This window comes from Pleurodeles waltl, chromosome 4_1 (genome assembly GCF_031143425.1).
Source record: "Pleurodeles waltl isolate 20211129_DDA chromosome 4_1, aPleWal1.hap1.20221129, whole genome shotgun sequence".
NCBI lineage: Eukaryota > Metazoa > Chordata > Amphibia > Caudata > Salamandridae > Pleurodeles > Pleurodeles waltl.
The window spans coordinates 635,410,143-635,429,871 of NC_090442.1; the positions used below are offsets into that span (position 1 = coordinate 635,410,143).

The 19,729-nt window shown below is 42.7% G+C and overlaps 1 protein-coding gene across 8 annotated transcripts in view; it reads left to right on the forward strand.

The window, feature by feature from the left end:
- Positions 1-4,140: 4,140 nt before the first annotated feature.
- The window catches only part of USP15 (ubiquitin specific peptidase 15), a 617,233-nt gene continuing 601,644 nt past the window's right edge, over positions 4,141-19,729 (forward strand). For 4 of the 8 annotated variants that reach the window (XM_069229070.1, XM_069229071.1, XM_069229072.1 and 1 more), the window contains exon 1: positions 4,142-4,333. In XM_069229070.1, the coding sequence (XP_069085171.1) occupies positions 4,245-4,333 (89 nt within the window). In that variant the 5' untranslated portion in view covers positions 4,142-4,244. Of the gene's footprint in view, positions 4,334-19,729 lie in introns of all 8 variants that reach the window. The other 4 variants (XM_069229069.1, XM_069229076.1, XM_069229074.1 and 1 more) reach the window with 4 other exon arrangements.

Sequence of the window (19,729 nt, forward strand, 5' to 3'; positions counted from 1 at the left end):
GATCTTGAGCCATGATCAAGATGTTGTCTAGGTATACAATCAGCCTGACCCCTTGGGAGCGAAGGAATTCTACTACTGGACGCATAACCTTCGTGAAACACTAAGGGGCGGAGGACAGGCCAAAGGGAAGGACCTTGTACTCGTAATAATCGGTCTCCCAACAGAACTGAAGGAACCTCCGATGTGAAGGAAAAATAGGGATGGTAAAGTAAGCATCTTTTAGATCTAAGCGAACTAACCAGTCTCCCTCTTGGAGAACATCTCTTAGTAAATGGATACCCTCCATTTTGAAATGACGATATAGCAAAAAACCGTTGAAGTCTTTTAAATTTAGAACTAGGCGCGAGCCGCCCCCTTTCTTGTCTACAAGAAACACTGGACTGACAAAACCTGAAGGGTGAAGGGGAGCTCTGATCCCGGCACCCTTTTTGATCAGGGCTGCAATTTGTGCGGAAATAAGACTGTGCTCTTGATGGGAAAAATATCCCTGTCTGGGAAGGCATGTTTGATAAGGGGTCTTGTAAAATTCTAGCTTGAACCCCTGTACAGTCTCCAAGACCCAAGCATCCGAAGAGATTAGATGCCAATTCTCCAAAAACTTCTGAGTTCTGCCCCCCAAAATTACTTCTGAACTCAAGACCAATCTCACCTGTGGCTCCCGACTCCTGGGAGAAAGATTGTTGTCCTTTGGCTCTTCCTCTGCGGAATCTGCCTCGATCATACCTAGGTCTTGACGGGTAGAAGGTAGAAGAGGAGGAGTCGTAACCTTGATAACACCCTCTTCCTTGCTGGAGGGATCCACGATGGGGGCCTTTCTGATTGAAACGGCCAAAGGCACGCCCTCTGTAGCGTCCGGCCCCTCGAAAAAGTGGACGCAGCACTCTCCGGATGGATCCTTGTGCCTTGTCCAGACTGGCGTAGGTGGATACGAACTTAGCAAGTTCTTTCATGAAGGGGGAACCAAATAGTAAACCCTGGGCCACGGGGCCCGATTCCGATGCAGCGAGATCCGCCAGTTTGGGATCCAGTTTCATCAAAACCGATCTGCGTCGTTCAGATGAAATAGCGCAATTAGCATTGCCCGAGAAACATAGAGCTCTGAGCCCAGCCTACCAGAATATCCGGGTTAATAGGGTCACCCGATTCCTTGGCTTGGAAGGCCAATTCTAGAATCTTAGTTAGAGGTCCGGAAATGTCTAAAAGTTTATCTTGACATCCGCTCCAAGCACGATCGATACCCTTCTTAGGATCCTTAGCCGATTTCTTGAGGAACGTAACAAGGGTAGGATCTAACTCTGGAGTCTCTGTAACCTTGGAGGGAAAATCAGGTCTGGGACACTCAGACCTTAATCTAGATCGGATATCCTTATCAAATCTGTGTCTGATATGTGCTTCGACATAGTCTGCCACCTCAGGAGGTGGTAACCACAGAGAGGATCTGGGATGCACAATGTCTTCAGGCTCGAAAGTCAACACCTTAGGGGTAGAGACCTCCTGGTGGTGGGCTTTCTTCTTGCGTTTACGAGGAGGCGCGTCCTCCTGCTCGGAAGTGTGGTCAGATGAAGAAGAAGAAGAAGAAGAAGAAGAAGCTGGATCATCCACAGCTTTCTTTTGTGATCCTGCGTTGTAATCATGTTCCCTAGCCATATTCCTTAAAAGGGATTGGAAATCCGCAGCATGCTGATTAGGAGGCTGTTTTGCCGATTGCGGGCCAGCTGCAAAGGAAGGATCTTCCAAGGAAGGTGCGCCCACTGGCGCTGTCCAAGCTTGTTGATCAACCAAGTCCAAGAGGTGATGCTTGATGGGCTGAATGGCCTGAACCAAGGCCTGATTAACTGAATGACGCACCCCCGCGTCTAGAGCATACACCAAATCCTGGTCAAAAGAGCCAGCAGTATGATCAATATAGTCCAAGTCCTCGGCTTGGTCATCATAGCCAGCCATACTGAAAACAGCAAAAAGGTAGCTCACGAGGAGCAGTCTCACCAATAAAATAATAAATCAGGGCAGAAATCGAACGTCAACTTTTTAGATGTGGAGGGAGCTGCCCTGAAAGGGTTAAATGCCCTTGAATCAGGCCCAGCCTGAATAAAAATTGTTTCAACCTCAGTGTCCAAGCACTGGGGCGTAGTGGGAGCTGAGCCAGAGGAGGTATAAATCAGAGGGGCTTAAAGCGCTGTAGCACTTAATATACCTGAGGCAGAGCCTCTAATAATAATATCCTCTTGACAAGGAGTCTAATAGCGCAAATGCGCTGATTGCCTCTGAGGCAGAGCCTCAATAATGCCCTCAAGGAGAACAAAGAGTAATTAAATAAATAAATAAACGTTCTAAAAGCGCTCCGGTATGAGCGCTGAGAGGCCAGTACCCCGGGGAGATAAGTAAACTAATTTGTTCAACGCTCGGACGAGCGTGAACAATTTCTCTAAGAAGCGCCCTGAGCGCGCGATGGAATTTAGGAGCCCCGGAGGAGGAAGATGACAGGGGAAGCCTAGAGAGCGCTCCGGCACGAGCGCTGACGGCCGTCACCAGGGGGAGAAGGTAAATATAATAAACGCTCCGTCAAGCGTGAAATACAATTCTAAATAAACGCTCCGGGCGAGCGTTAACAATCGGAGCCTCGGGGAAGACAACAAAGGGAAATTAAGCTGCCTGGCAAGGAACGAACGGAGTAAACGAACGCGCGTCTGCTGCTCTACACGCGGCGAGGACGGCGAGTACAGAGGGTAAGAAGCGACGTGGGCCCCATAAAAACGCACTCACCAGAGCGCGGGTCGTAAAATAAAGCATTTTTTAAATAGAAGAAATATCTCTCGGCATGGAAGGACTGCGCAAAAGAGCGCGAGTCCTGCTCCCTTTGCTCCCACTCCACGTAACAAAAGCGCTCCAATGGCCGCTTATAAGGAGGGGAAAAGCCCGCTCCCAACACGTTATAAATCACAATAGTAAGAAAAAATCTGAGCCTCCGGTCCTGACATAGAATTTACATCCCGCCCTTGCTTTTCCCTTGGTTCCTGTGCTTGCCATCTACTTTTCCTCTGTTTCCATTGGCTGTAGCATATTTCCTGTCTTCACGAATGCTTTGTTCTTGTATGTTTGCTCTTATCAGCAGTGCTTTAAATGGGCCGGTATTGTCCGGTACTGAGTACCGGCACTTTTTTTATTTTGAGAGGTAGAGTACCGGCACATCTCAAGAAAAGCGTAATACTTTTAATTGGAGAGTACCGGCACTTCTCGGAAACAAGCACTCTAGCACAGAGTACCTGCACTTTAAATTTTCCATTTCAAGCACTGCTTATCAGCGTCCCGAGGCCGAAATGCTGTTTCCTTTCGCTTCATGGGACATTTTATTTAAGTTGTCTGCGCAGCGCTTGCGCTCTCCATTTATAATTTTGTGATGCACCCTACTCAGCGCTTGCGCTATTTTTGGATTTACCCTGCACAGCGTTTGAGAATCTGCCCATAGCTGCAATCTTTTAAAGATTGCATTTAACATTTACACTGGAAATGCGTGCAGCCACGGGGAGATTAGGTAAATAAAAACAGCGCTGTGCTGGTTTATCTAATCTCCCCGTTGCTGCACGCATTTCAAGCGTGCATGTTAAAGCCAATCTTGAATGTATGTAACTATGGGAAGATCATAATTAAAATCGTGGCTTCACCACCCTTGCTCTCGTGACGCTGTTCCCCATGCACTTTTTTTAGGTTTTGCCTGCACAGCGCATAGGCGAAACCGAATACATTTACTAATGCTTGTTGACTTGGGTATGGTTACAGCTTGCATTGTAAATGTGTAAACCAGAGCGAGTTGAGGATAAATAAAATCCTTGGTAGATTAACACCCTCAGTCAATCAGAAGGCTTTAAGATTGACATATTAGGCAAAAGACGCCAGCAATAGTAACTCGAAATGAAAACTTTGCCGCAGTGACGGAAGCTGTATCGTGAAGAATTATTCGGCTCAGCCCAAGACAGCGTGCCTGTTTTTTAGGGTTTTTAAAGTTACAAAAAATTAACAAAACTTTGATCTAGAACGATTTGTTGACACAGACTACAGCCACTGACATCAATGTATCAGTTTCGGAGTTAAAAGCATCACTTACCAAGATGGCCGCCATGTTTACGTCGGAGAATGGAGAAGATTTACCTTGTCCTCTTTCTCCCTCTAACGTCGCCGGGACCCGGCGCGTGACGTCACTCCCAGCATGCTGCGGGTGGCGGCGGCTGCTGCCTGAGCCTGGGAAGATGGCGGAAGGTGGGGTGGTGGACCTAGAGACCCAGAGGGGCGAGGTTGCGGCGCTACAGAAGACACCCCTTCGGAAAGGAGACACCTGGTAATGGGGCGGGGCTAGGTGTGGGCAGGTGCATGGGCGTGGCCCTTGCAGAGTGTGCTCTCTGGACACTTGAGCATCTTTGGCAATGGCAGGCCAGGGGTCGGTATCTTATAGCAGCAGCAGCTAGAGAAAAAAATGACATGGAAGCAGAGACCATTGAGGACACCAATAGTACTGAGTATCAGAGATGTGCCGCAGGGACGAAAAGCGATGGATGAGAGACATGAACCTTAGAGAGCAGCAACTGCAAATGTTATGCATTGGACGAAAAGGCAGATAGCCACTGGCCCCGTAAGGCCGTGCTTTAGAACCTTAAACCACAGTGAACAGAAGGAAACGGCCCTTGTATCTAAAGGGTTATGCCCCTCAGGGAATGGAGTCCGGACAGCCAGAGAGCCATGTGCAATTGACATCAGCGCGGACGGCTAGAGCGCAGTGCCACAGAGACCTATCTTAGGAACTACAAGATAAATCGTAAGAAGCATAGTGCAGGGATAGTTCATGGGGCTTTACCAGTAGAAACCAAGGGGATTCGAGTCAATATGGCATAATAGGGAAGACATTGATGTGTCGCGCAGTATAGGTTCTGGAGTGAGACTTGAGTCCACTGGAAGGGATATACGAGACCATTTGTTAGCTACGAAGTGGAATACCAGTCTGCACGTCGGTCATGAGTCGGGGGGGTGCTCTTCTGTCTATTAAAACGCTTATAGAGATAGAGAGTCGCCCTCTTAGGATCGTGATTCGGTCTGCATGCTAGTGTCTAAATAAGGCATATGAATTTAGGTGTTGGATAGGGAAGAGTAACTGTGAAGATGCAACTGTCTGTGTTTGGAGGGCAGTAATAAACCTGTGTTCAAGTGTTGATCATAACATCAGATGTGTGTGTCTGGAGATGATCATAAGATCATCTGTCAGTGCATGAAGTTATAAGTTAAACTAGCTGTTAATATTTGATGGTAGATATTAATTCAGTTGTCAATTTCTGGCTGTGGGTGTAACCTCAGCAATCAGTGCCTGGCGGTAGACATAAACCTACTTTGCTATAAAAATACATCTGGGAGTCGACATAAATCTGACTGTCGATTTCTGTCTTGGCTCTTGCTGTCTGTGTTGGATTTGATTGTTGGCCCTGCTGACGGTGCCTAGAGGCTTATGTAAGTCCGACTGTCAGTATATGGTGGCTGACAAAATTCTGAATCTCTCTGTCAAAGGGTAGATGCAAGTTTGCCGGTCAGTGTCCCACATGTGTGCAGGTTTCTTTATGGATGTACGCTTTACTGTCAGTCTAGGGGTTAGTTAGTAGTAGTAATATATTTCCATTTTCCCACTTGTATTTGTAGTACCGGAAACAGACCTGTTGACAAATGTTGGCGGACATCAATTATCCGTGTTCGGAATAGACTAAATGGTTGGCTGCTAACGCCTAGGAAACATTAGTCTTAGTGTTCAAGAGCAGACACATCCAATTTTTAAGTGTGGAGCAATATACATCTATAGTTTATCGATTTATTATCTGTTATCCGTTATTGACTTATTGGCCAATGTCTAGGTGTATACATAATCTTACGTCAATGCACAGTGGCAGACATAAACTTGTTTGCGAGTATCCAGTGGCAGACAGGAGATTGTCAGTATCCACGGAAAGACTTAAGATGGGCTGTCATTGTCAGAGGGCAGACATAAGCCTGGGTTTACATTATTCCGAGATCATCTTAATCCTGATTGTTTGTCACTATACAGTCAAGACATAAGCACGACTGACCATCTCAGGTGTGGTGACAGTGACTGTAGGAGTGAGTGAGACCTATGCCTCCCCTGTTAGTTAAATACACGTAGTCTGTGCAGTAGGAAATTCTTCTATTTAAGAAACAGCCCTCCTCTCCCTATGATTATTACTACAAATTGGATGTCACATGTGGATGGGTTTAGCTCTTTACAAGACCCATGATGATATATATAAGAACCACACTGAAGTAAGTGAGGCTGATAAGCCCAAATACCTTTCAGACTGGGAGGCATTACTTAAATCTATGACAACTTACTTTGCCCTTTGTCAGATATATAGCTACGTTTGCTCTACTGTGCTGCGTCCACCTCTCTGTGGTTTAAAACTGCATAAGGCGTCAACATTTCTAGCATGGAAGTATTATGCACTGGTACATCTATAGTTAGCATAAAACACAGGTGAGGGCAATTCTTCGACAGTAAAGCACAATATAATGTAACATGGAAATCGAGTGATGCCAACGGAGGGGAAAAAAAAGGAAGGGACACATAATTCCTGTCATTAACAGAGGAGATAAGCACTCGTTTAAAGTTTTAGGGAAACACGAATCAAGCCTGAAATCTGACAGTTAATTATGCGAGACCTGCACAGGGTGGTGTGAAATCTCTAATGAAAGTAAAATAGGCAAAGCCGGAGCAGTTCAAGACTTGGGGTTCCACAAAGATAGTGCTCAAAGCTGAAAAGCAAAAGGCAGGCTTCAGTGCGTATACCAACACAGTGTCAGATGTTAAGTGCACAATTTAGAGTTTGCTCTCTGGAAGCTGTATTTAACATGTGCTAGCAGACTGTCAGAATAAACCTGGGGAGTGTATTTTTTCTTTTTATCTGGTGCATGATATAAAACCAGTGCCTAAATGCAGAAGCTGCTGCTTGCAGCAATTCTTAATGTATGTCTAAGGGTGGGGAGACTTGTGGGTGAGGACCATATGTAACCCCGTGTGTCATGTTGATTCACAAACAAAAGCTCTGCTCTTTGCGTCAGCTGTACATAGCTTTTTTGTGTGCTTGTAAGTGGCCTGATTCACAGATTCAAGCTGTTTGCAACTGCAAAAGAGCCTTTTTGTATGTACAAACCCCATTTTGCAATTCAGTAACTTATTACCGAATCGCAACATGGATTTGCGATTCAGTATTAGGAATAGGTATGTTAAGGGGGTCTGTTCCTAATAGCAACTCACAGGGGATGTAAGAATGTTTTGCAACCGAAATGCAGTAACAAAACATTCGCAGTGTACCACCACAGGGGTGTGTAATTTATTAAAATATCTACTTGTCTATGGGACAGGCTGCTTCTTAAATCTACTTGTCCAGTAAAACAATCTACTTGTCCATTTGGTGCCATGTAATGGGGCAACAAATTATAGCACCAGACTCCTTGTGTAAGAGCTCTGATAATAGCCTGTCTGATTATGCCAGGGCTTCTACTATAGTGGGCTTGAATACTTGCAATTTCAATCCCTACTACAGCAATGTCCTTATTTTGCCACCTTTCCACAGATCTACATACGTGGGCTGGAGAAAGCCTTTCAGTCTGCGGCCCTTACTAGCTTGCATGTTTTAAGAATTTTCACCAGCTCTTCTCCAAGCTTTTCTCATAATGAGAAAGGTTGGAAATTTACTCCTGACATTGGCAGAAATAGAAGTCCTTCCAGGGTTAGGGAAAAAAGTGGTTGGAGAGAAAGTGAACTTGTTAATGCTCAATAAATGTTCACATGAGCAAATCTACACATGCATATTTGCTTGTGCTAAAATGCAGTTCACAAATATTTTCTAGGAGTACGATTTACTGGTCTACTTCTGTAAGTTCTCGTGACTCCATGAAAGTCACTTATTCAAAGACATATGCCATGGGTGCACTTTTGTGTCTTCCTTTAAGAATTGGGTCCCTAACTAGGTCTGGTGTTAACAAAGACATTTTGTTTTTATTAAACTTCTATTTCTCTAATCTATCTGCTGGCTTTACTGTAAGTGATCACATTCTACTCTTCCACAAGGAATTGGCACACAAAATAGTTTTATTCAATGCCAGGAAATACTGTGGCAATCAGTGATGTATCAAAACTGGAGGGGGCCCCTACAAAGAACATGGAGGCCCCCCTCCAGCCTCACTTAGGGCAGGTGCTGTGCTGAGGGGGGCTGCAGGGCCTTTGTTACACAACTGGTGGCAATTTGTGCTTTTTGTGACCCAATTTTTTTTTCTTTTTGCCAGTGTATATTACAGTAGCAAGGGCTTGGCAGCTCCCACAACAATAAATTGTTTTAAAAGCCATGTAAAAACAAGATAGGCATTGATGAAACCAAAAGACACAAAAAAAGTTGGATCGGTTGGCTTTGCCAGTGCTTGTTTATTTTCTGGTTGGCTTTGACAGTGCTTGTTTATTTTCATGCCTCCCATAATCTTGTTGAAAATGGTTACACAGATTTTCCCATTAAGAATATTGTTTGGAAATACTAGCACGCAACACCACATTTTACTAAATTACTTTTCAAAGAATAACACCTAAAGGTTCATAGTAGCGAAACAGTTTTTTTCCTACTTGTATTTTTTTCTGAACATCCTATTTTGAAAGCAAAGAATCATCACTCTTCCTTACAAGCTCCTGCAAACATTAGCATCTAATCGCAGAGCAGTCTGGGAGCATTATATTTAACGTCATATTGTTAAACTTTTCAAACGTGTACACTTTTTTTTTTTATTGGAACCACTGTCAGTAGTGCAGTGTGACCTCAAAACATTTATTCACAGTGCTCACCCTAATAAAGAAGGCTTTTCATTGAAGAACCATAGATAAAAGTTCTAACAGCATTAACATATGGACACACATATTACCTCAACTGCAGACCATTCCCTTCTCTGTAAACTGACAGCCAAAGGGTTTGTGCTGCAGGGGGTTGGACCTACATGTCCCAAGGACAAAATAAACATAAAAACTTGTTGCCCTTGACCACAAACAATATGTCCCTGGCGTCGGGCGTGGAAATTCCACATCCCTGCACCAACTTCAAGTTAGTGGTAACCCATTCGCAAACGGGATGGGGTCCCCAAGTGACACCGTCCCCTTTGTGAATGTGAGTGCAAACATTTTTAAGAGCAGGCAGTGGTCCCATGGATTCCTGCCTACTCTTAAAAAATGAAAAATAAACTTCTTGTTTTTGTTTTTGAAACGCATCTCGTTTCATTTAAGAAAAACGGGCTGCATTAAAAAAAGTTGCTTTATTTAAAAGCAAACACAGACACAGTGGTCTGTTGACCTTAGCAGACCACCATCCCTTTGTTTTTAGCGATTCCCAGTGAGTCGCAAATTGCGACCTACCTCATGAATATTAACGAGATAGGTTAACTTCGACCCCCCTGGAAATCGCAAACAGTGCGAAACAAACTGTTGTACATAGCTGTTTGCGATTTCCTAATAGCAAATCACAGGAATTTGCTATTAGGAAATTGCAAACCCAAAACCACGTACACCTGGCCCTTTGTGTCTACCTGTGTGCATAGTTTAATCCTGGCTTTTTTAAATTAGGGGGTGTTTAAAATTCCTCTGGTTGTCACCGTGGGAGATCTTCGCTAAAAGTATTTGATTGTGAATTTAAACACACCAGTCATCCTTTTCAAAGAAGATTGAGCAATTGAGCAATTTTGCAGACTTGCTCAATCTGTTCTAATTATGCATATCACTACTAAAATGTGCTGACGTGCGTGCTCTCCAAGCAACTGAGTAAATGTCAGTTGTTATAGAAGAGCAACCTATACTGAAAAAGCAATCATTCTTAATCAAAATAAACTAAAAAAGTACAGAAACTGTGAAAAAACTAGTGCAGCACTCAGTGCTAGAATAAGCACACAGAAAGATGAAAAATGCGTTATCTTTGTATAGAATTATCCAAAATCAAAAAGGACACAGTGGCAAAATATGTATTAGTCCTGATGATGGCCCTGAACATTTGTGTTGGTTTGAAACATCAACTCTTACCTACTGACCTGGACTCATGTAAATCTTTAAGAGCTACACAGGACCTGCATTACTATGCTTGTTTTCATCACAGTACCTCAGTATACTTTTGTAGGAGAAAGCACATTTAAAAATAAAAAATAAAAAATCTTAAGTTAATTCAACAAAATCTGCATACAGCTTTGCATACTAGAGTTCGTACATTGTGGTCTGACTTCAGTACAAGCTAATTGGGGTACATGTGTGTGCAAGTTGTCATTGCAACAAAGAAATAATTAATGATATGCAGGGCATATAGTTTAGTAATATAATTATTAATGCCACAAAGATCACATACTCTCATTCCCCTCCACTTAGCCATCATTTTGTGGCAGTTTGTGTTTACGTTAATTGCCAATTGATTGGGGTATTTTATCTGCTAGATAGCTATGGGCAGGTTCCCATAAATCTTTGTGTCTGCTCAGCACAGATTGAAGTGTGGTATACGTTTCTGCATTTGTAGTGGCATGCTATATTTTGCTTCCACGGAGCAATCTTAGGAAGTGGACTTTTCATCTATCCCATCTCAATTCTACCTTTTACCAGAAACATCACCACCACTGTGAGATTCCTCACATGCTTGAGAAGATCCTTTGCATATCCAAGCAGCATTACCAGAGCAGATTCAGCATTCAATCATTTGCATTTCTTCGTCTTCCAGTTTCCACCAACATTGTTGATCTGTGAGGCAGTGCCAGATTGGGGGATAAAGTCTGCATGAGGGATTCTACACCTGTTGCATTTTGGTGTTTTGAGTCTGTTTTGTGCAGTCAAATTGATGTTGTATATCCTCTCTGAAAATCTGAAATGAATTAATCTGTCTCTATAATTTGCCATGATTTGCAATTTGTGAACAGCAATATGCCCATTTACTCTTTAGCCAGTTCTCACCTATACCACTTTCTCAGTATTTTCTCAGGCACTTCTGTATCTTTTCTGATTTAATTACAGCAGCAGTACAGTTTATCAATCCACCCCGTAGAACCACCCAAAGCAACAAGCTTAAGAATATTATTTAGTCCTATTGCCACATCTAATATTTAAATATGTCAATAAGGCTAAATGTTTACAAACCTTTGATTCTTTTTTTATCATACCTTCTTGGAACAGTTGACCAGCAATCTACACTGTTTCAAACATATATATTCCTCTGAATAAATACTCTGGGACCATCATTGTTCTCTTTTGTTAAATATCCCGATCCCTCTCTGGAGATTGGGTAGTCCTGTTCTGTTTTCAGTTGTCTACAGACCTGTCTATGCTCACCTGCCAGTGTCCATAGGTGTTCATTAGCCTAGCTGTCTTTGTCAGGAGTCCAGTATTAACATATCCCAATGTCTACATTTGAACATAAGTCAATCTTCCTACTTGTGGTTTAAAGTAAGGGTCTCATTTCACAAAGCAAGCTAAGGGAAAGTTAAAGACCCGCAGGGGTTATTTCCCCAAGAGTAAACAACTTTATCACTAAAAATTCCCCTGGTCTATGACACAAGTAATTCAAAGTAGAGAAAAAACAGGAAGTATGAGCGAAAAAGACCTGACAAAGTGGTTTAGCTACAAAAAGTCATCCTGTTTTAAAGGACAAATTCCCACACTCACACAAATGTGGCATGCTTCATCTTAGGGAACCCCCTTGAACTGTGGTGACTGATCACAGTGTGGGCTACAACCCCCTTTCCTGGGAGGGAGGGGTTCTTCGGGTGTTTTAGAGATATGATTGACCTAAAATGATGAGCAGAGTGTGGTCCACAGAGTATGCTTGAATCTTTATTTGTGCATCTCTGGGTCAGGATTAAAAACCAAAGCAGAACAGGAGTAGTTTAAACCTGCCTGTTCAAATTTCAACGAAGGTGAACATGTTTCTGCCTATAACCTTCGGGAGAGGTGTAGTTGCATTGTACAGGACATAAACTAAACCTTCTGCCTTCTTAACGGCCCCAAACCGAAAATAATAAAACAGGAGTTAAGTTATGCAGAATCGGTCAGTAGTCCTTTTGTGACACCAAGTGAGTTGGAATGATGAGAGCCACCCGCTGGGGGAAATCTGTACAGACATTAATACATGACAGTTTAAATGTCATGGCTAAGCCACTTATAAACATCCACAAATAAACCCCCATCTTCCAAGGCCCGTGACTACAGCAGCAGGACCTCAAGTGGGTAAATAATATGACCGCCTAGGGTGCTCTAAAAAGCAATACTGTGAGACAGTCAAAGAATATACGTAGATAAATAAAAGGCTTCCCTTACCTGCAAAAAGTTGGGTTAGACACCTCACCTCAGGTCTTCTCTAGGAGCTTTGGGTACATGTACACCTGCATGTTCATAGATAAAGAAACAAAAAGAATAAGACAGAGTAAAGAGAAATGCTAGGTGGTACAACACTGCCATCTAAAATATTGAATTGTTTCATGTGAAAATGTGCTTGTGGGCAGTTCAATTAGTAAGTACCCAGTTCCTCTTTAAATGTGACTCAATACTTGCATTGTAAACAGTATAAATGACCGTGTGTCACAGTAGTGCACTAAAATAGCTATTGTGTATCTTTGCTGCATTGCTTCTATCTCTCTTCCCTTTGTATTTATCAATCAGTAGACAAATAAGCAATGCCTCACAGCTGTTTCTATACAAAGCGCAGTTATGAGCTCAAACCAACCAAATTAAATCATCTGTCAGACATTAATGTGAGGGTGATCTGTATCAAGCGACTTCTAACATTACAACCTAAGCGTCCTTCTGGTGCAGAAACATGAGCTGAAACCAGGCGAGTGGAGCTCAGTTGATTAAACTAGGAGTTGGTCATTACTTCTTTAATTACTTTTCAAGAAGGGCTTCAGTGGGAGCTCTTTGGACCACGCCTGGTAAGTGTGCACCTCCGAAGTTAGCATTACCCAGGGCCCTGTTAAATATGCTGGTGCAGATTTACATGGTATTCAGAATGGAACCCCCAGGATCCACTTAAAAAAGGAAGTACCATTCCTCCACCAGTTACAAGTTTTTGACTATTTTGAACAACATTAACAAAGCCAATAGTTCTGGAATAGGCAACACCTACCGGCTTTTCCAGTGCTTTTTTTGTTTGTTTTTTTGTTTGTGTGTGTGCACTCTCAGGTTATAAAAAAAAAAATTGGCAAAGCCAATAGGTCTTGCATAGGCGAGACCTGTTGGCATTGTTAGTGCTTGTTTTTCTCAGCTGTGGGAGTGGGGCAGTCAGCAAAGCAGAATTGTGGTGGCACAAGCAAGAATGCAGGTGGAGGCAAGCAAGAACGTGAGGAGGTCCAGACTGTGTGAATAGGGTGGGGTTATGCTGCAAGCAACAATGTGGGAGGAGGGGACAGAGTGGGCAAGCAATGACGAGGAAAAATAACGAAGAGAACAAAAATAATGAGGCAAGCAACAATAACGCAGGGTGGGAAGTGGGGAGAGACGGCCTGCAATCACATGCACTCTGGTGGAGTGCTACAGCTAAAGTAAAAAAAAGAACTTCGGGATGAATGACAAGGAAGTAAAGCCAGCATGAGCTGATTAAGAATACGCAAGGAATGACAGTGATGATTAAGCTAACCAGTGATAATTCTGGTGGGCGGCATTTCTAAGCCCCCTGTAAGCTAACAAAATGTCTTGCAAACGACAGCGCATGCGCTTTTCAGATGAGAACTAAACTTTATAGAGGCCAAACTGTTTTGTTGCATTAAAATATTTCACTTCTTTGCCACTATAAGTTGATGACACATTTTTCAGATTTACTAGCATCGAGACATCACAACGAGACAGAGCTTGCACCAAAAGGTTGAAAGGATTTGCTGAACACGTGTTCTGTAGACTATATCAGTAACAGGAAGGACTGGCCCTAGCAGTATGATACCTATGTGCCCAGTCATCATTCATGAAGCATTCGGTCCAAAAGCTGAGCCCTTGTTTTGAAAGTGAGCCTCTGACCAGAAGACTGCTTTTAATAGGATGATTACCCTGTTTTGTCAGTGTGAGTCTTAAATGCAATATTTATGATATTAAATTGGATACACTATTCATTGTTCTGTTATTGTTATGTATTTTCCAGTCCAAACTATTACAATCTTCCTGCCTCCATAATGATATTTGAAGGTGTTGTTTTTGTGATGACAATACGAGGCCCAACTGTATTTTCACGTTAGTCAGTTGAGTTGGGATATTTGCACTTTTGGTGTAGTATGTTCGTCTTTCCAGAAAAATAGTCCTGGAATCCTAGTTGGGATTTTTTTGGAACTTTCTCAAAGTATTGCACTATAAAGAGATTTTTGGTGAGCAGCCTTTTTTAAAATTAAAAAGCTAAAACAATTACTTGCTCCTTTTACCTCTGCCAAGCCTTCTTTCACTTGTAGCTCAGTGGTGCAGTTAGTATTTGTAATGGTGAAACTACCTGCAAGGCGATGGGTGGAGTGTGTGAGTTAATTTCTCGGGGCGCATCCAAATCCATCAATTGTTTGCCCACCATGTCACCTTAGTTTGGACCCAGCCACTCAAACGAAGTTATACCTGACTGAAAAGCTCTAACTAGGGCGAAACTGGTCCTAGGTGGCTTGTGTTCTGGTTCAGGGAGGACCTGGCCTGGCAGTTCGGGCTTGACTGTTCCCATGAGGAGCAGGGTCAAAACCGATTTACATATGTCTGGGTCCATACTGATGTGGCATGGTGTAAAAGAAAAAAAAGAAAAACAATGGGTTGAGATGCAGTCCGAGCAATTGCCAGTGGCTGAGATTAATTTAAGCATTCCATTCATCAACCTTTTCAATTTTGCATTTGTCACCCTAAGTGCGCCGGATATGCCATCTGTGGGTCCCGGGCTGACTGGGCCACTGGAACCAAGCTATACCTAGCTGAAGAGCCCTAACTAAGGAAAACGAGTCCTAGGTTGCTTTTGTTCTGGTTCAGAGAGGACCTGGCTTGGCAGTTCAGGCTGGACTGTTCCCATGAGGATCGGGATCAAGGCTGATTTGCAAATGGCTGGGTCCAAACTGAGGTGGCATAGTGGGCAAAAAAACAATAGACTGGGATACCACCTCAAGCTATTTCCAGTGGCTGTGATTAATTCAAGCATTCCATCTATCACCTTTTTTTTGCATAGTGAAATCACTTGCCCACACAGGATTCTTCAGATTCATTGCAAATGGCCGCTCAGAGTTTGGCTTGATGAGAGTTCTATAAATAGAGATGTATGGCAAAGTTTTGTAAGTGTTTGCCCTTTAATTTTTCTAGAATGTTCCTTCTCTGTCTAAGGTAAATATATAATTGTCCTTTTAAATTGCAGTTCACCCTGCAGAGTACCATTAAAATTTCCTGAGTCAGCTTTTTCTCTTTCAAGCTCTCCAATTCTGAACTCTCCAGGTTCCACCTCTTCCATATTTTGTGGCTAATCTCCAGGACTCATAGTGGTTAAAAGCACTCCTGTTCTACTAGGGGCCTACTTAAACTCTCCATGCCAGTATCTGTAATTCACCAATTATTATGATCCCAAAGAACTAAGAAACATTCCAGTTGAGGTTTAAGTTTTACACAGTAAATTCCGGATGGTCATAAAATTGTGATCCTTTTGAATCATTTTGTCTGGATTTATTTGTGGTATCTGGGAGGCCTGGCTGATTACATGTACCTTACATAGACTTTCAAATGGCTGCAACATACAGACGAACACTAACTCGAGTAGAAGGATACAACCGGTAACATAACGCAAAGGTTCTGTTAATAATTGGTCACAAGCTATTTGTCATTTATAAAAATAGACAAAAATACTGTTGTAGATCGAGTTTTCCAGATGGGACTTTTGTGGGCCTGCAGTGAAATACAAGCTTTAATGTTTTCAAAGCTTCTTCAGTCTCCCTTCCCACAACGTGGCCTAATTAGGAGTAATTATGTGGTGCTAAAGAGGCTGATAAAGGGGTTGAAGACCTTGTACACAGTAAAGACTCTTGGAGTCAATAACAGCTGGGTCACAGTAATGGTCATTCTGCTGTGTTCGGAACAGGATTGCAGTCATTTACTTTCCTTGTCCCATTTCGTAATGCGAGGTATGGTGGAAACAGGTAGGCAACATTTTAAATGGGACCCATGCGTACGATATAAGCACCCTGTGTGCCAGGACCATTCAATTTTTGATCACAAAAAAACAAACTCCCACTTTGGGATTTTGTCTTTTTTCTGAACAAAAAGGTTTGCCCAGTGGCCTCGTTAAACATGGTACCTTCTTGATAGACTTCACTGCTGGGAAGGAAGTGGTCATGGTGGTGGCTTCCATGAGCTAATCAGGATAGCAGGCATCCCTAAGGACAGTGAGAATCCTCCTGCCAAAGTATCTGAAGCCATGGCTCCCACCATAAAGATGACATCCAAGCACTCGCGCAAAAAGAAAAATGAATTGATTGATGAGGTTTTTAGACGTTTGCAAATCACCATAGTTTTTGGCTCGCTCCTCTTGTCTTTGGAGAGTTTAGTTTTAGATAACCATGCCTAATCAAGCTGTGGAGTTGCATTCAGTTTTAACTCTTAAAAAAGTATGCACTGGGAAGCACGGGCACCCAGAAGTGAAGAGGGCAAAGAAGTTGTAAGCCACTACCCAATAGGAAAGAGCACCTTTTCAGCACTGTAGTTTGTTTGTTTTTTCTCTCTTTTCTCAAATGACACCCAATAAAAAGAAAAAAAAAACTGGAAACAAAACCTAAGCTACTGAACCCGACAACGAACCGTTGGGCAGCACTAATTAAACCTTGTGTGTTCACAAAGAGAAGTTTCTTTTTTTCCGCCCACTAACCACACCCCAACCTGCATGCACAAAAAGGAAAAATAATACTAGAATATAAAGTGATAAAAAGAGAAAAAAATGTACCTGCTAGAGGCTTCATATTTGTTTTCTCCCCTTCTCTTGCTGGCTACGTGGGAGTGGAAGGCAGAGGAATGCCTGACATCCAATGGAAACAAAGAAAGAAACTGTCACACGGGGAAGGAAACGAGAGACATAATACCAATACATCATCACAGCATACTCTAAGGAATTATTAAAACTGTGTATTTGATACAAATAAAGGCAGTCTGTTCAAACATACGTAGTGTAGAGCACGTTATAGACGGAATAGAAGCACTAAAGACCTCCCTGGATATATACTCCCTCCTCACCGACCAGACTGTGGGCAATCCCAGATTGCTCAGGCTTTGTGCATCAGGTTCACTGGCTGTGGAAGGCTGGGTGAGGGGCCTGACCGGAGGCCAGGCCCTACAGACAACCCTGCTGTGCACAGTCAGAGGCTGTGCACAGCAGGAGTTGCATATCTCTGGGCAGGGCTCGCAAAATCTACTCAACCACTCACTATGGCAGTTTTATTTTATGAGGTTGAGCTACTTTTAGATTCCACTCCAACCTTTTGGGGAGTAGACCAAGAACAGGTGTTCTGTTCAGTCAGAAACTGAATTAGCAATTAAGGTGCTTTTAAATTATAATTTTGTCACATTTGCTCTGTGTTCAGAGACAGAGGTCAAAAGTCAGTTTTCTTTTTGCGATGCGACTACTCTTCCTTGTGACGGCAGAGTTCCAGGATTTTGTAAGGTGAACAATCTGACCTATGTGAAATGAAAGGCTTTTGTTTTTTCTTAACACACAACATTTATGTAACTATGTCAACTTTACAAACATTTCAAAATATATTTCAGTAGCTGTGAAAGACCATTTTTTCTACTTCTATGTGATGAAAAATATATTTTAATAGAATGAAAAAAAGTCAGAACACTTTACTTAATTGTTAATACAGTATATAGTTTTATCAGTAAGTTAGTGAGAAGGTTTTTGGACATTTCTTGGAAATGTAATGTCTGTAAATTACAGTGCGCTACCACATCATGCTTTAGTAATATATTTATGAACAGTGAGTTTTTAAACATGAACTGAGAAACACTCCTGCCCTGATGGCAAAGCTATTAGTAAACTAAGAGGCAAGTCATGCATGGATCATGTGTACCCTAAACTTGGGCTAAATCTATTATACATGGAGCAAACGTTTAGGGTATTTAATCACACAAAAGAGGATTTTTTTTTACAGTAGAAATGCTGAAATCACGTTTGAATGTGCACTCATATGTGAGAATGAAGAAACAGGCGACTGTAAAATACAATATTTGCTTGGGATCACACAATTTGAGACCCATTTCCAGGTCAAGTACATTACAGTTAGGTTGAGTAGATTATTCAAGCTACTCGACCTGCAGGTCTAGTAACATTTTTATGATTTTTCGAGGCCTGCTGGTGGAATGGATTCAGGAGGTAAGGCCCTGTGCACTTGGGCATGCACAGTCTGGATTGACTGGCTGCAGAGTCTTGACTGCTGGGAAGGATTGGACAGGCCCAGCCCTGCAGCCAACCTCCACTGAGCATGGTCTTAGGCTGTGCGCATTTAAAGTTGGCACCAGTGGGGGGATGGGTAAAACTGAAAAGTTATTGTTCGGATAAGTATTATTAACTTACTCAACGGCCATGCAGTTTATAAGCGAGTTATGGTTTGCATGGATGTTGTGTGAGTTATGGATTCTGATCCTAACCATAACTTGCGAATTTAAATGTTTTTTCTGTTTTGATTTGTAACCATAACTGCACTGTATTTGTGTTTTTGTAGGCCAATATCTATGTGTACATATGTAATGTACCCCAGCATCCATTCATATTATGGTGGTAAAATATAGTTTTAGCTTTTAGAATAAAGACCTGTCAGCAGGGGCTGTGGGTAAGGGCATACATGGCCTGTCCCCTCCCTGAAGCCATAATGTTTTGATGGAGACCTGTTAGCAGGGGCTGAGGGCAAGGGCATAGCCTATCCCCACCCTGAAGCACCTTGGGAGAGCACACACCAATCTACTGGCCTAACACTGCCCTGCTGTCACATGACCCCATCCTCACTAGCCCCCCACGAGAATTTTCCTAACTTTGACATGATTGTTATACCACCATATTTTGGACTTGGCCCTCTCTGCAGACACACCCCACACTTTTTGCCTTCAACCCTCCTGTTTAGTGCATTTGTGTTTTTTGGCACTAGCACTCAGTGCACTTGACCACTGCTGACCAGTGCTTAAGGGCTTGTGTTGTCTCCTTAAAACATGGTAAAATTGGCTTATACCTCATTAGCCTGTTTAATTTACTTATGCATCCCTAATATATAGTACTGCATGTATCCATGGCCTGTAAATTAAGTGCTATTAGGTGGCCTACTAAAGTATGAAAAAACGATGGATGGAATGCTTGAATTATTCTAAGCCACTGGTAATTACTCGGGTCGCATCCCAGTCCATTGTTATTTTGAACACCATGGCACCTCAGTTTGGATTTACTATGTGCAAATCAGTCTTTACTGTGCTCCCTTGCTCCAGTGGGAACAGTCCAGCCCAAACTGCTAGGGCAGGTCCTCTGTGAACCGGAAGATAAGCAACCTAGGACCGGTTTCACCCATCAGCCAGTTATAGCTTGGTTCCACTGGCACAGTGTGCATGGGACCCACATTTGGGCATACCGGTTCCTCTTAGGGTGACACACTAAAGTAGACAAAAAGTGATGGAAGGAATGCTTAAGTTGATCTCATCCACTTGGAAATACTCTGGTCCGCA